Genomic DNA, 15,438 nt, shown 5'->3' on the forward strand with positions numbered 1-15,438 from the left:
GTGTTAATTGCACTTGCTGTGACAAAGGGGCCTTCTGAGCATGGGAAGACCAAAACATTATGAAGAAGCAATCAGTAACAACATCACTGTGGTTGTAACAATAAGGCAGATGCTTCTGTACTCTGACTAATGTTCCACACAAACATGTTTGGAGCAAACACTTGTTACCCAAGAACAATAAATTTTTACATTTTACAGTACTTATGCCAGTAAATGTAAATACTCAAATGCCTGTGGGAAGTAAATGCCTAGGAGGCACATGTATGTTCTAATGTCACTTTCCAGCAAGTTTTGAAGAATAGTCAAAGAAGTCCAACTTTTAAAACAGGTTTCTAAATTTTCCAATACATAAATTGTTCCATTAACCTCTACTCATGAATATTTTCATATGACATTTTCTGATGTAGAAGAGAGTTGTAGAGTACACCTTTCATTTTTCTGGATCTCTCTGGATCTCTCCTCCAACTCACTCAAACAGACAGTAATAGTTCTACATCTCACTGCTGTGGGTTTGGATTTTTAAATAGAAAATGTTTAACAGCCTTCAGTCTGTTTTTAACTTGAGGCACAAATGCCTGTGACAGAGTTTTATTTTATTTGTATTCCCGCATGCCCAAAGTGCCCAAGCCAGTTTCACACTGATAAAACTTGAATTCTCCATTTACACAGTCCTGTGATGTTAGCAGATCAACTGGATGGTCACCTGTAATCTCTTACCATACGTTTTCATTCCCCACCATTCAAAAATGATGGGTACATGAGATGGACTTCAGAGTGTCTCTGCAGAGGGCCTAAGTCAATCTGTAATAATTTAAGAATATAGCAGATTCTTATTCTCCTACCAAAGTACCAGCACACATGTAGCATGACGGACTGATAGTATGATTATTGTATATACCTACTGCAAAATATTATTTATACCTATTGTCAAAATTGGTGACAGACTCAGAAACAGGATGGACAGTTAAAAACTAGATGTACCTTCATTGCCTTCAATAGATGGTACTACAACATTTTAAAATTCAATTGTAACAGCTATTCCTTCACTTTCCACACCTTAGAATACAGAAAAATTCATAATCTGGTCATTCAAGGTAAGAATGCAAATGTGAAATGATTTACCTCTTATCAATTATCTCACTGGTACCTCTAACCTGAAGAGCAGAACTGAGTATTTCCCATTCAAACTGCTCCAAAAGATACATGAAATGATGGGGTCAGCAGCAGAGATAAAACAGGAGCCCAGAGCTCCTGACTTTGTGAAATACCTTTTATTTTAAGATGTTTAACAAGAATTTATAATCTTATTTGGTTTTTATGCTTAAAATTACACTTTTCAGACTCCATATATCTAAAATTAACTTCATGTTATACATTTATCCATGTATATATGTGTGGTGAAAACAAAAAGTGTTCATGTGTGTGATTCAAACCTGAAAGATTCCCCAGATGGTTGGCCTTTCATGGCAGTCCCAGGAGGAAACAGCAAGAAGAACACAAAAGTAGTACTCACTCTTCACAGCTCAAAGTTTCTGAACATGGCTCAACACCCAGATGGACACAGGTGACAAGTGGTGTCCCTCAGGGCACCATATTGGTACCAACACTGCCTGACATCTTCATCAGTGACACAGACAGTGATACCAAGTGCACCCTCCGAAAATTTGCAGTTGACACACCTGAGGGATGCGCTGCCATCAGGAGGGACCTGGACAAGCTCGAGAAGTGTGCCCGTGGGAACCCAATGAGGTCCTGCACCTGGATCTGGACGGCCACCAGCATCCATACAGGCTGGAGCTGAATGAATTCGAAGTAGCCCTACTGAGAAGAGAAGGACTTGGGGATGCTGGTGGATGAGAGGTTGGACATGAGCTGACAATGTGTGCTCTCAGCCCAGAAAGCCAACCACATCCTAGGCTGCATCAAAAGTAGTGTGGACAGCAGGTTGAGGGACGTGGTTCTGTCCCGCTACTCTGCTCTGGTGAGACCCCACCTGGAGTGCTGTATCCAGTCCTGGGGTCCCCAGCGCAGGAAAGACATGGACCTGTTAGAGCAGGTCCAGAGGAGGGTCACAAAAATGATCAGTGAGCTAGAGCACTTCTACAGAGACAGGCTGACAGAGTTGGGGTTGTTCAGCTCAGAGAGAGAAGACTCTGCAGCCTTTTAGTAATGAAAAGGGGGCTTATAAGAAAGATGGGGGCAGACTTTTTAGTAGGGTCTGTTGCAACAGGACAACAGATAATGGTTTTAACCCAAAAGAGGGTAGATTTAGACTAGGTATTTAAACCAGGTATGTGTATATATATATATATATATATATATATATATGTATGTATGTATACAAGGGAGGTAGACTAGATGACCTTTAAGGTACCTTCCAAACGAAGCTAGTCTATTATTCTATGAATATGTATACTCTATTGTCTTTGATGGTGTTACCTCCATTTGTGTATCTTCATCTCCCACTGGAACTGCCTGTGGCAGTTCAGACTGTCAGAAGTTATTGCAGTGCCCTTACTGATCCAGTTTCTCCTATGAATATCCTGTAAAACTGTTGTCCTATTGATCAAATGTTTTTTAAGGCACCAGGGGAGCTGGTGGGACTTGAAGAAGTTGATTAAATCCATCTCACTACAAACTGATGCTTTGCTGTAATTGGTAAGTTGGACTTTGTTGGTTTTGGCAGGACTTTTCTGCAGATGCTGAAAAGCTGATGAATACACAAGCCTGTCTCTGTCACATTTTTTCTTTCCCACATCATTATTTTCATGGACTGGATGACTTTTTTCCTGCTTAACTTTGACTCATTAGAAAATTGGTCTTGTGGCACACAGCACCTCTGCTCATAGCCAAAGGTGAGAATTCAGTGATCCCTTGATACTCCTTACATAAGTATACAACTGCAAAGAAACAACAGGAAAGCCAGATTTGCAGATGACTGCACAACAGTTGTCTATGCTATGCTTGATCTCCAGCCTACAGGAAACAACAGAAACTTTCTCATTAGTTTTAGTGAGGTTTAGATCTTTTCCATAGTACACTAAGCACACATCCTGCATCAGGATTCTAAGAGCTGAGCTTCTCCTTTTCAGTTAACCTTCTGTTTCCTAAGAGTTCAATGTTTTATGCTGAAGATTAACTTGTTTTTTAGGAAATAAACACCACTGCCTTTAGGAAAACTTGGGTAGGATTCATCTTATTTGATGTAAATATCTTCACTGTCTGTCTGAACTAGTGATACTTGGCTTTCTTCACAGACAATGCAATACAGAGTGAAAATGCCACTTCTAGGGTATGATCTACCTGACCTACATAGAGCTTTACTTTAGGTTGTCAGGAAATGTGAGAAAAGCCTTTCTGCCTCAACTGAGTATCAAGACATCCTAGGATGAATAGGTCTGATTTAGATTATCTACCCTGTAGACATCTGTCCTTGATCAGATGATCCCATCCCCAGGTGGCCCGAATTGGACACAGCAGACAAACAACTTTACTCGTCACTTTTACACAGTGACTATGTTTAAGCAAAACTGAAATAGAGGACAATATCTGTAGAATAAAAACTCTCATGTTTATTGCTGTGATATGAAATCAGTGGCTTAGCAATCTAAATAGAGACAGTTTATCAAGCCCTTACCTTTGGGGATAGTAATCTGACAGCCCAGGTCACAGTCCTGCTGCAACTGATAAAAAGCCACTTCCTGCAGCCGAGCACGCTCCAACTCCGAGAGGCTTTGAACGGGAACTGACTTCAGCCGAACACTGCGCCCTGACATGCTGTTCCAAGTGAAATCACCCTACAGGAAATCAAATGGAAAAATATGAAGCATCATATGGTATGCACAGTTTAATAAACAGAACCATCTCTTTTACTGCTAGAAAAAAACAACACAGGTTCTTCGTACTAAAATGCAATTTTCTTGGACACTTCTAACCTTTCAAATATCTTTGTTTTCCCTAGAGTAGCATTCCTTAAAAGGGGTACAGAGATGCGAAACAAGAAGTCAATTCTATCTGAAACAATTTAATCAAGTATTGTTGCAAAAACATTAGGACTCCAGTGAAAAAAAGCACAAAGTAGGGGAAAATAAAAAAGCAAAAAACAGCCCAAACAACCTTTATCTGCTTTTCCCAGTTTGCTTTCTTTGTACAGTACTTGATCATCACTTCATTCCTTTTCTTGCACTGTCAGTCAGAGATGCAGATCTCCATAGGTCCATGGACAACACAGATCTCCCTCAATTTGCTAATCCCATTCCACCAGACAGTTCAGAGAGTACCCTGGCAGAGCCTCTTTTCTGACACATCCCATCCCCTCCTTATGAGGATACTGTGTTTAGAATACGATTGACTAAAGGACATGTTTTTGAAGAGCTGTAATAACAACGTATGTGTTAACATTCAAAGAGGAAAACAGCGTTAAGATATGTTATATCTCTGCAAGGTACCAATTATTCTCGGAAAGCAAACAAAAAGCTTTAGCTTTTCTATCTCCCACCTGTGAAAAAATATACAAGAAACTATTCTCTGAGTATTTAGCTTGGGTCAGAGAAGTAATCATTACTCAAAGAGAAGAGCAAGCACAAAACAAGCTTAAAGGGTGACAATTAACTTCAAGCAAGGCTTTCAGAATTCATCAAAGCACCATCAAAGAGCACACATTAGCACTACAGGGAAAGAAAGAAAAATTTGTTTTTCATTCTATCCATGTTAAAAAATAAGCATTAGTCTTGTCAGTAGGTATAACCTGATGCACCTGCAGATAATGAAAAGCTCTGATGTACATCTGCTGGGCTGTAACAACAAACTCACCAACCTGCCTTTCATCACAACATGGCAGATTTACAATGAACAAACTTCACTCTCATTTTCAGCTTACATTTCAACATCTGTACATTCACTGCATACTCATTTTTTTCACTGTACACTGTTCCACACATACACCTGCAAAGGATGTCCATTGACTTTAAAAGATATTGGCTGAAACTCCTTAATATGAAAATCAGTAAATTTTGACTTTACTTAAGAGTTATGCATCCTGTTGCATGTAAAGATCTTCATTAACAGTCTACATATTTTGCCTATATATGTGCATGTTATTTATATGCATTCATACAACCTGTATATACATTTTTGTATACAAACATATATATGCACACTTATGACTGCCTGTGTGCATTCTCATATAGGTACAAGACAAAAATTATTCACAAATGTGCAGCATCATCTAGCAATATAGATTTAGCATCATTTAGCAATATAGAATTACACAATAAACAACATTTCTTATGATTCATGAAGTACATCTGAGTTCATCTAGGAAGATTTTTTTGCCACAGTAGTTTTATTTTAAGTCATCATGCAACCATAATAGATATAGATGTTACCTCAACATGAACAGCTGCACCTCTGTATACTCAGTGGATGTACTATGCTCAATATCTTTATGACATTTATATACACATGGGCCACATATGCAAACTTCTGTGTTAGCCCAATATTTATTTGACTACTGGAATTTGTTCCTTCATTTTTTGCCTCTTCACCTCTTCTTGCTCTTCTAGAGCCTTACTGTTGACTAACCAGATTTAGTAATCTCAAACTAAAGGTTTGCACGGTGTCACAAGCCCAGCTGATCAGCTTAACTCAAGCAAAACCAAAGCAGCAAGTCACACAAACCCTATTTGCAAAATTGCAAGTAAACATTTACATTTTTTAAAAAGCTGTTGTCATTTATAGATAAAAGTCATCAAGAACAGAATCCACAACCAAATAATGTATACTATGAAACTAATTCCTTTCCAACCCTGATAATGCAAAAGAAACTTTACAAGTACAGAAAATGCAATACAGTCCTCTGAACATATAATATATAAAATATTCTACAGTCAAAACAGTACAGAGAGACAAATAAACATCTTTATGGTGGAGTTTAAGGCTATTTTATCCGAGTTATTTCTCTGACATGAGCATTTTCATAAACAAAAATATCACTGATATGTCTACCATAAAAAATTTCAAACTGAAACACTTAAAAGAGGAATGGGAAGCAAAAATGACGCTCCTTAGAAGAAGCTGAGCTAATAGAATACTTATACTATTTAGAACATGTCCTGTTTCCTGTAGACCACAAAAAACCAAAGGCTGCATGGGACCTTTAGGAATTACCACAAATTAAACAAATGGTCCTTAACTGAATTTTGCACGGACACATAAATTATTCCTCTTTTTCAGACAGATTTGCCCTTGGCAATTTTTAACTCTGGACGTAACTCCACATCTTCTGAGTTAGCTCTGTAACTGCAAGCAGTGAGCTGTATCACTGCAATGCCCAGTTCTAACATTAGCTCTGCTAAAACAGCTGACCTTGGAGAGATGAGGCTTGCAAGCTGTGGTACAGCTCTGCACTAAGATTCTGCTTTGAGGACTCCAGTAACCCCTGCACAGAGCTGTGCTGGTTTTTTACGAGCAGAGCACCCAACTCAGCACTACCAGGCTAATTTCATCTTCATATGGGAATAACCCATCCTTCTGCCCAGGGAAGTGAGGGGGAGGAGTCACAATTCCTGGAGGTATTTAAAAGACACGCAGAGGTGGCACTTACGGATATGGTTTAGTGGTAGACTTGGCAGTGTAGGGTTAATGTTTGGGCTCAATGATCTTAAGAGGTCTTTTCCAACATAAATGATTCTATGATTTTTTTAAAATTATTTTTATTCCTTTTTTGGTAGGAGTTCAAGGGCTTAAAACCAACAGAAAGGTGAAAGCACCAAACAAGACTGAGGGTTGTTCCTTTCAACCAGGTTTTTATTCTGGCAGTTTACCAGCATGCTCCTGGTGCTCACAGTTTAGCTGAAAACTGTGGAATGCAACTTCTGCACCTTACAATGGCATGACAGGTTGCCGAGCATCGATAAAGAATGTGGAATCACTGTCCAGTTGCAGTGCACTGAAGAAGACATTCCTCTTCAACACCTGATGGGTTTGATAACAGCTCTGCTAGGTCACATTAACACAGGCTTTTATTATGCTAATGGAACACATGACTAATAAATTAAAATATTTTTTGAAAATCATATGGTAGGTAGGGCCAGTGGAATCTCCTAATCTTTAAAGAAGCTAGAGGCTCAAGAAACATTTCCTCGAAAAAGTCTGTTTCATTTTGCAAATATAAATCAATGTGTTCTATGAGTCAAAACACAGTATTTCATAATTTAAGCTATTAAAATACTCCTATGCTTTATATAACACAAAGTAAATTAAAGGCCTCATCTTCCTCCCAAAGCACTGCTGAGTTTTACAAACAGACTGTAAATTACTGCAAAATCAAACAAGCTTTGGAGAGGTCCAGAAAAGTCAAGCTCCATTGAAGAATGGGTGCCGGTGTAATTATATCTGCCTGAAGCTATTCTCCACACTGTGAGGCAACCAAAGGAGGATAAGGGCAGCACAGACATGAAGAATATTTTCTGTTTCTCTCTCCATATGAGGGGCAACACTTCACCAACTTATTTCAACATCAACCTGATATAGCTCCTTGGGCAAGCTTAAAAGGAGCAGATTATCTTCAAGCAACAAGTCAGAGTGACTTATTTTTTTTGAAGTTCATGCCCAGCATATGTGTTCAGACACAGGTACACAGCTTATTATTTAGATTGTAGGACTGTAGGTCTAAATATGGCCTGCAAATGACTTCTTCATAACCAAGAAGATAAAAAAGACAACACACAGAAAGAAGAGTGCAAACAGAAATACTGCTCTGGGATAAAGTGATCAGCCTGATAGGACACGAACTGCTAACTGCAAAGCTGTTTTCATAAATGAATTTTACGAAACCTTAATCCAGACTAAAAGGCTTCTCTGGTTTCTTACATCAATCAGTCACGTATTTTTCCTCTCAAGCCTCCAGCTTCAGCTGCATTTTCTCTCTGGCACTCCCACTAACATCTAACATCTTTCCTCCACTCAACCGAGCAGTTCACGTACCAGGTAACTAACTAAAATACCAGAGCAGATGACTCAGCAAAGGAGATGACTGAAAAACTGCATCTTTTGCCTCTGAAGAATCTGTCAATTTTCCCCATACTTCTCGTCCACAGTCATAAGCATATTTTTAATAGGATGCAGACTGCAGTTTTACTAATATATCTTCAGGCATTTTTTTTAATAGGTTGGATGTTTGGTGGCTCCAAAATAAACATTAAGTGGTACATCCTGACTTAAGTAACACTGTGTGCTTAAATTACTCTTAAGCATGTCTAAGCTATTCTTGTGTACCTGACCTCTTTCTCCTAAGACTCCAACACAGAGTCTTTCAGATGTCTTTTAATAAAGTCTTGTTCTCCTGTCCTTTGTATAATACAGAAAGCAGCTGACAACTACTGCACAGAATGCTGATAATGTGAAACTATGGGCAATGACCAACCTCTGCTGATTTCTGTGGAGTTTTAAGGCTTTGGGAGTAATGTGGATGGTGCATAGGGTGGGAAATAAGAACCCCCACACATCACAGTTTTAGAAAACACAAATTTTAATGCAAGATAGAGAAAACAATTTTTATCTTACTGACTTATTGTTACTGTTAATGACTTTGGTCTTTACTCATTAGTTGTCTACTTTTCATTAGTCTTTTGCTCAAATCCATTTGAAATCACTAAGATCAAAACCAATTATGCTTACTTGTTCTTATCCTATTCTAGCAACTCTTAGCTATGTGTTTGTATTTAGATGGGTGTCCATTGTAAAAGAATTCAGTGGTTTTGCACACTAAAAGATTAAACTGCAAATAACATGGCAAATATAGCATTAGAGTGTCTTAATTCTGTTTGCTTAATTACTTTTTTAAGCTTCATGAAACAACATATAATTGCCACTTTACAACCTCTTGCTTACCCTGGTCATTTATTTCAACTCTCTCTAAAATTATTTCCAGACTCCTCAGGCATAAACTCTCACAATTTGGCTGTTGGTACAAGTAATCCCTCTCTTCTTCATTTCCCTGGTGTTGCTGTTAGGAAGAACCAAAACCAGTTCTGAAATGAAAGCTAGTCACTTCAGTACAGCTAAGTACTCTGTCCTATTGAATCAACGTACAGAACATTGTTCCTGGACAGGATGAGAATTAAGGAGAAGGGAGAAATAAACTAAATAAAGTTGCCTTTTTAGCATTACACACAGGTTAAGGACTGCATGGAAACTTCTTTGCTATTGCCACCCTAGGTAAGCACCTGTAGATTAATGAATAGTTAAGAAGAAACAGAATGGTACAAGCGTGCTACAGCCTGCCATCCCATTTCCAGCTGCTCTTCCATAGTCAGTTCAGGGCATTATGGGCAGCGCACTGTTTTGCAGCTGGCATTACAAACTACTGCAACCTAGGATGCTCTGAGATCACACAGCTGTTCCCAAGGATCTACTAGTAGCACATAGCACCTAAACACTATACAAAGAAGCACAAGACTTGCTGCGTGACACCAAAGCATTCAGAGGAAGATATCTGAACATGTATGCACCAAGTATGGATGCACAATTTATCTTCATTAAGAAAGACTGACTTCAGTAAGGTTGTTATCTAGGGTGACATCCTGTTCCCCTTGACGTCAGTGGCAAAATTATTAATATGTCTCCACTAGGAAAAGAATGCACAGTCCAGATGATCCTGTGTTACAGTTTGAAGCCTTGCACTAAAGTGGCCTTATCTCATGCTATATTGCACTTAGGTGTAGTTTTGTCAGAAAGATCACACTTTACAAAACAAAGATTTTGTTTAGGTTTAGGTATCAAAACTATTTAATGGCAGTTTAGTGTTGCCAAAGACAGACACTTCCTTACTCCTAGCAAACATCCTCTCTCATTCCCAAGGCTGGAAATCCATGTACCCAGGATCAATACTGCAAGGCAATCACTGTGGGAACACTGGAAAGCTGGTATTCCACTCAGGGAAGACAGAATTCACATTGACAACAGAAATACTTCACTTAGCAAGACGGCATGAACCCGAGTCGAGGTAAAGATACATATTTCAGAATATTACAGTGGTGATTTCCATTTATCGGGGGGGGTGAATAGTCCTTCTAACTTTAGTCTAAGGATAAACAGAGAGCAGAACAATGAGCATGCTTTCACAGCAGTATTAAAATTGTTAAAATAAAGAGAAAAATATTTCCGGAGCAACCTCTCCAAGTTTTCCAAATGCCTCAGGATACTATTTCATGTTTAGAGTATTTAAAAAGCATTCCCTTAAAAAGACTGATGCATAATGGAGATGTATTTAATTTCTTTTCTGACATTATTAAACATTAATTATGTTGAAGGTATTGTCTAGCAAAATATACCCACCCCTAGCATACCCACTCTGTACTGAACTTTTTCAATAGGTCCAGAAAACCAACCTCCAGAAGTTAGAAAACTCCATTAAAATGCATCAAAATACATGGTCAGATTTTCAGGATTTCTTACTTCAGCAGATATCAGTATTTCTTAAGGGATTTATCAAGGAGCACCACAATTAGAACCAGAAGGTGCAAGTGCTTTTCTGGAGGAGGTAAAATGAAGACAGAACACCTTAAAAAGCTTAGATCCAACTTTAAAATTACAGTTGAAATTTTGTCAGTGTTCACGTAAAGATATTTTTGTGAGTAAAAGAGAATGAAGCCATACTGCAATACTTTAAATTTTGCTGCAGGTTGAGGGTACAAGCAGTGCTGCCACAATCCCGAATGCATGCAGTAACAAGCTGAACTGCAGTAATTAAACCATCTGAGAGCACACTAATGGGCTACAGAGGTTTCATCAATCTCAAGACAAAAGATCGGGGTAGCCTGGGTTCATTAAGAGGAGAATTCTTATCCCTTTTATCAGTTCATATAGTGTACATTTTGAGAGGCTGGTGCTATGTTTTTCTCAAGTGTTAAAACAGATTCCTGCTTCATCAAGAGTAACAGGAACTCTGCAAGCTAATGGCAGCTGACCCAAAATCCAACACTACAGCTGCAGGATTATCGAATGTGCTTCCAACAGTCCTCAGTTTTCAGGTGCTTGTGAAGCTGAACAAGGAACCACAACTCACGATATACTGAAGACTGGCATGTCCTCTCTGAGTTGTCCTGTGCCTCAAGTCATGGAAAAGGTGGACTCCATCCTGAGGACAACTTTTACACAATATGCAGGTTTTACAGTACCCATGAATGCCATCTATTCAAGCTACGCTCTTACTAAATGTAAAGACTTCCAATTAGATTTTGAATATGAAATAGTGCTCTTTCTCCAAAGCCTAATGAGATTAATGTTAAGCAAATAAAATAGTAAGGCTGAAACTATATGTGAAATGTATTTAAACAATTTGGATGAAACAAATATAATCACATATCCTATTTGGATACATGGTCCTGAAGTAGTACAAAATCTCCTGGTGAAACAATAAAGATCTCTGCTAGCACAGCACAAAAGTTAACAGTTTCTGCACCCAATAAGTATCAATGTGACCAGAGCCAACGGTTTGAACCATTAGGAGTGGCATCTATTTATATTATGTTCCTTATAAAAAAAAAAGTGAAACATTTTAGAGAGAAGTAAATTACCTACTATTTGAAAGAGAGAATGCATGTATGAGGACACACTGTCATTTCCAAGCATGCAAAAACCATCCTGAGTATTGTATACAAGGCTAGAAATACATATTTGAGTACTTTAGTTTACTTCCTGGATTTTGAGCTTCTAAGACTCATGTAGATTGTATGGTCTGACTAGCATACCATCAGAATCTCATAATAAAGTTAAAGTCAAATAATTATGTTACTCCAAGAACTAGGATTTGACTAATAGTGAAGTCTTTAATTCAATACAAACCCCTATTCTTATTGTTTCAAGTGGTTCATGCCAGTATTTTCTTTATACCTATACAACTCACAGAAAGGAAAATGAGATCTGTTGCACATATGAAAACAACCATCCAATTAACTACATACCAGGTCTGGTTGGAAAACAATTCTAGGGGTTTTTTTCACTTCTTTTGCGGGGGAGAGTGAGGGTGGGTGTGATCTAGTTGATAGGAACAAAATGTAAGACATCTCTAAATATTTACATTTGGAAGTAGAGTGAGAGCTCTCAGTTACTCAGCTAAGACAGAGGACTTGGGAAGAAGTCTGTACTACATGGCTTAGAGCAAAACCTTGAACCAAGCTTTCATACAATCACAGAATCATTTGGGTTGGAAGATATCTCCAAGATCAAGTCCAACCTTTGACCAAACACCACCATGTAAACTAGATCACAGCCCTAAGGGAATAACTCCATGGATGGTGACTCCACCACCTCCCTGGGCAGTCTGTTCCAATGCTTAACCCTTTCAGTGAAAATACTCCTCCTGATGTCCAACCTGAACCTCCCCAGTTGCAACTTGAGGCTATGTCCTCTTGTCCTATCACTGGTTGCCTGGTAGAAAAGGTAGAAAAGGCTGACCCCCACCTAGCTACAATCTCCTTTCAGGTAGTTGTAGAGAGCGATAAGGTCACTCCTGAGCCTCCTCTTCTCCAGACTAAACAACCTCAGCTCCCTCATCTGTTCCTCATCATAGGACTTGTGCTCCAGACCCTTCAGCAGCTTCACTGCCCTTCTCTGGACTCGCTCCAGCACGTCAATGTCTTTCTTGCAGTGAGGAGCACAGAACTGAACACAGTACTCGAGGTATGTCCTCACCAGTGCCAAGTACAGAAGGAAGCTTCCCTGGTCCTGCTGGCCACACTATATTTTATACAAGCCAGGATTCCACTGGCCTTCTTGGCCACCTGACCACACTTCTGGCTCATGTTCAGTCACTCTCGACCAGCACCCCCAGGCCCTTTTCCACTGGGTCTCTTTCCAGCCACTCTTCCCCATGCCTGGAGCGATACATGGGGTTGTTGTGACCAAAGTGCAGGACCCGGCACTCGGTCTTGTTGAACCTCATGCTGTTGGCCTTGGCCCATTGATCCAGCTTTATCCCATCCCAGGCAAATGCCCCAATCAGGAGGGTACCGACTGCTCTAACATCTACCCTGACTACTATACTGAACCTTCCTAAAGATTATCATCCCCCTTCCAGAGCAACCTGCAGACTCATTACATGAATGGCTACTCTCAGAGCTGACTTGAACACCTCCAACAGTGACTACCCACTCACTCTGTACTGTGACCATGTGCACTCACACACATTCTCTCTTTCATAAATTAGTCGAAATAAAGGCAGAAAAAAAAGGTTGAAGGAGCCATTTTCTTATTTAAGGAAGTTTTCTTTGAGTCACGAGTTTATATCACCAGTCAGCAGTGCTGCAGTGTCAGTGACACAAGAATTCAACAGATGCCTCTAGGAGGAAGGGACGGGCACATTTCAAACATGCAAAAAGTAAGCAATTAGCTTTTAGAGAATAGGATTTTTCATTTCTTTTGCTACATAATCACTCTACACTTCCACTTCGGTTTTATCACTCTCGCACTATGTTCACAGGTGCAAACACCACCCTGTCCTACACACTTATGTCATGTAGCCTGGGACAAGTCTGTACCACTGAGTCAGTTGCAGTGCTCTGTCAATCTACTCCAGTTTATTGGGATGGTATTTCTTGCTTTGTTTTGATGGCGTTTTTATAAGATCTGGGATATCAAATTCCACCCATACTAGCAGCTGTTTGGATGACTCTTTCGTTCCAGAAGACCCTGCAAAGACAATCCTCTATGGAAAAGATAAGAAAATAAACGAAGTCTAATAATAAGGAAAAATACTGCGAGCACAAAGAGGTGGCTTTGCACTCACTAGCATCACGAATACTTTTCATCCATGCAATTACTTCTTCTCTCTATGCACTGAAACAGCATGTGCTCCCTTCTTGCAAAGCACAGCACAGGACAATACCTCACCTTATTGCAAAGCACTATTTTATCATTTCTTATAAAACAAATTACTGTTTGTACACACAAATCTGCTGATTTGCCATTAAGAAATCACCTCAGCTACACTGAAAATACACAAACAGCTCTGAATGTATATATAGCTATAGGTCAGACTGATGGATCAGTGTACATACCTGGAAGATCTCTAAAGAGTAGCTTGAAGCTCATCATTGTCTATTAACGTGGAGGTTTGTTAAAAATGTGACTTCCAAAGTAAGAAATGTAAAATGGATCCACACAAATAAAAACACTGTGCTGCAGCACAGTGCACTGTGCTGCAACATCAGTTTTCAGGAGAAAGGTGTATTTTCTAAACTGCCCCTCCAACCTGAAGGACCCCAAGTGCAAACTGTGTGCCTGCCAGACAGTCCACCACTTCTTTTTTTTTTAAGCAGCACATTTACTTTGGATGGAAAAGGGGGAAAATAGCCATAAAGTTCCCACTGTTATGAAAAACAGAAACAACTGCTAGAGTTACAAGCTCCTCACAGACAAAGCCAGAAGACGAACAGCTCTTGGTCTCTACTTTCTTGTTCGCAGTTAACTTGAATTTAAAAATGCAACAATAAAAGTCATGGCCATAAAACCTGATGCTTACAGAAACTGTTATTTGCCAAATTTTTTTGCCAAATTTGCCACATGTTTGCCAAACCAAACCTATGCAACTGCAGCTGTCAGTTTTCAAAAACTCTTTATCCTCAGCATATTTTGCTCACAACTGCCTGGGTTACTTGCCCTTTATGCAAAGAGCATACAAAAAAGGATAAACATGTCACCACAGACTTCAAAGGAAAGCACCTGACGAAGCCACTCAAATACAAATCGGTCTAATTACACAGTTTGGATCGAAAATGTTAATGCCACTTCTCATTCCACAGTTTCATTCCTCTCAGTCCAGCTATGAAAACAGGTAAGGTCATGAAACTGGTCTGAAAACAAACAGTATATGAGGGCTCTCAGTTTGTTGATGAATTTCCAGAGCACGGTAAGTAGTTGGTAATGCCAGCTTTTTTTCCCACTGAATCAAAGCTGTTCACTTTTCTTCAAATTCAGCTAAAGTCCAAAAAAGTTAAACCCCGTGGCACCTTGAGCCCCACATTCAGCCCATGTTGTCTATTACACTTACCTCCATCCTATGACATATAAGATATTCAATTTCTTTACCCATTAACTGAGCTCTCTTGTGTCTTCAGTGTCCTTTAGTATTTGACCAAACTGGATTTGAATTAAGGACCCAGATCCAGATACGCCGTTTCGTAAAACAGGAATAAGTTAAGAATGTCATTGACCTGAAGCTGCATACTAAACAGCTGAGAGCGAGCCCAGCTGGAGCAGCTGTGACTCCCAGGACACCTTTTGCTGCCAGACATCATGAATCTTAAAGAGGAAAAATTATCATTTCCTTTCTCCGCTTTGAAGTGAGCTCAGAGCCAGGCCTAAGGAAAAGCCCAGGCACAAAGACAGGTTGTGACTGGGTTCCCAGCTTCTGACTCCAGAGATGTCCTGAGGCAG

General features: G+C 39.4%; 1 protein-coding gene across 3 annotated transcripts in view; it reads right to left on the bottom strand.

Annotated features, from left to right (window-relative positions):
• ARHGAP6 (Rho GTPase activating protein 6) overlaps positions 1–15,438 on the bottom strand; it is a 158,693-nt gene that overhangs the window by 57,873 nt on the left and 85,382 nt on the right. For 2 of the 3 annotated variants that reach the window (XM_027725641.2, XM_027725643.2), the window contains exon 2: positions 3,638–3,797. In XM_027725641.2, the coding sequence (XP_027581442.1) occupies positions 3,638–3,797 (160 nt within the window). Of the gene's footprint in view, positions 1–3,637; positions 3,798–15,052; positions 15,075–15,438 lie in introns of those variants that run through there. The other variant, XM_027725642.2, reaches the window with a different exon arrangement.

Source organism: Pipra filicauda, unplaced genomic scaffold, assembly GCF_003945595.2.
Source record: "Pipra filicauda isolate LSUMZ 115617 unplaced genomic scaffold, ASM394559v2 scaffold477_size481170_pilon, whole genome shotgun sequence".
NCBI lineage: Eukaryota > Metazoa > Chordata > Aves > Passeriformes > Pipridae > Pipra > Pipra filicauda.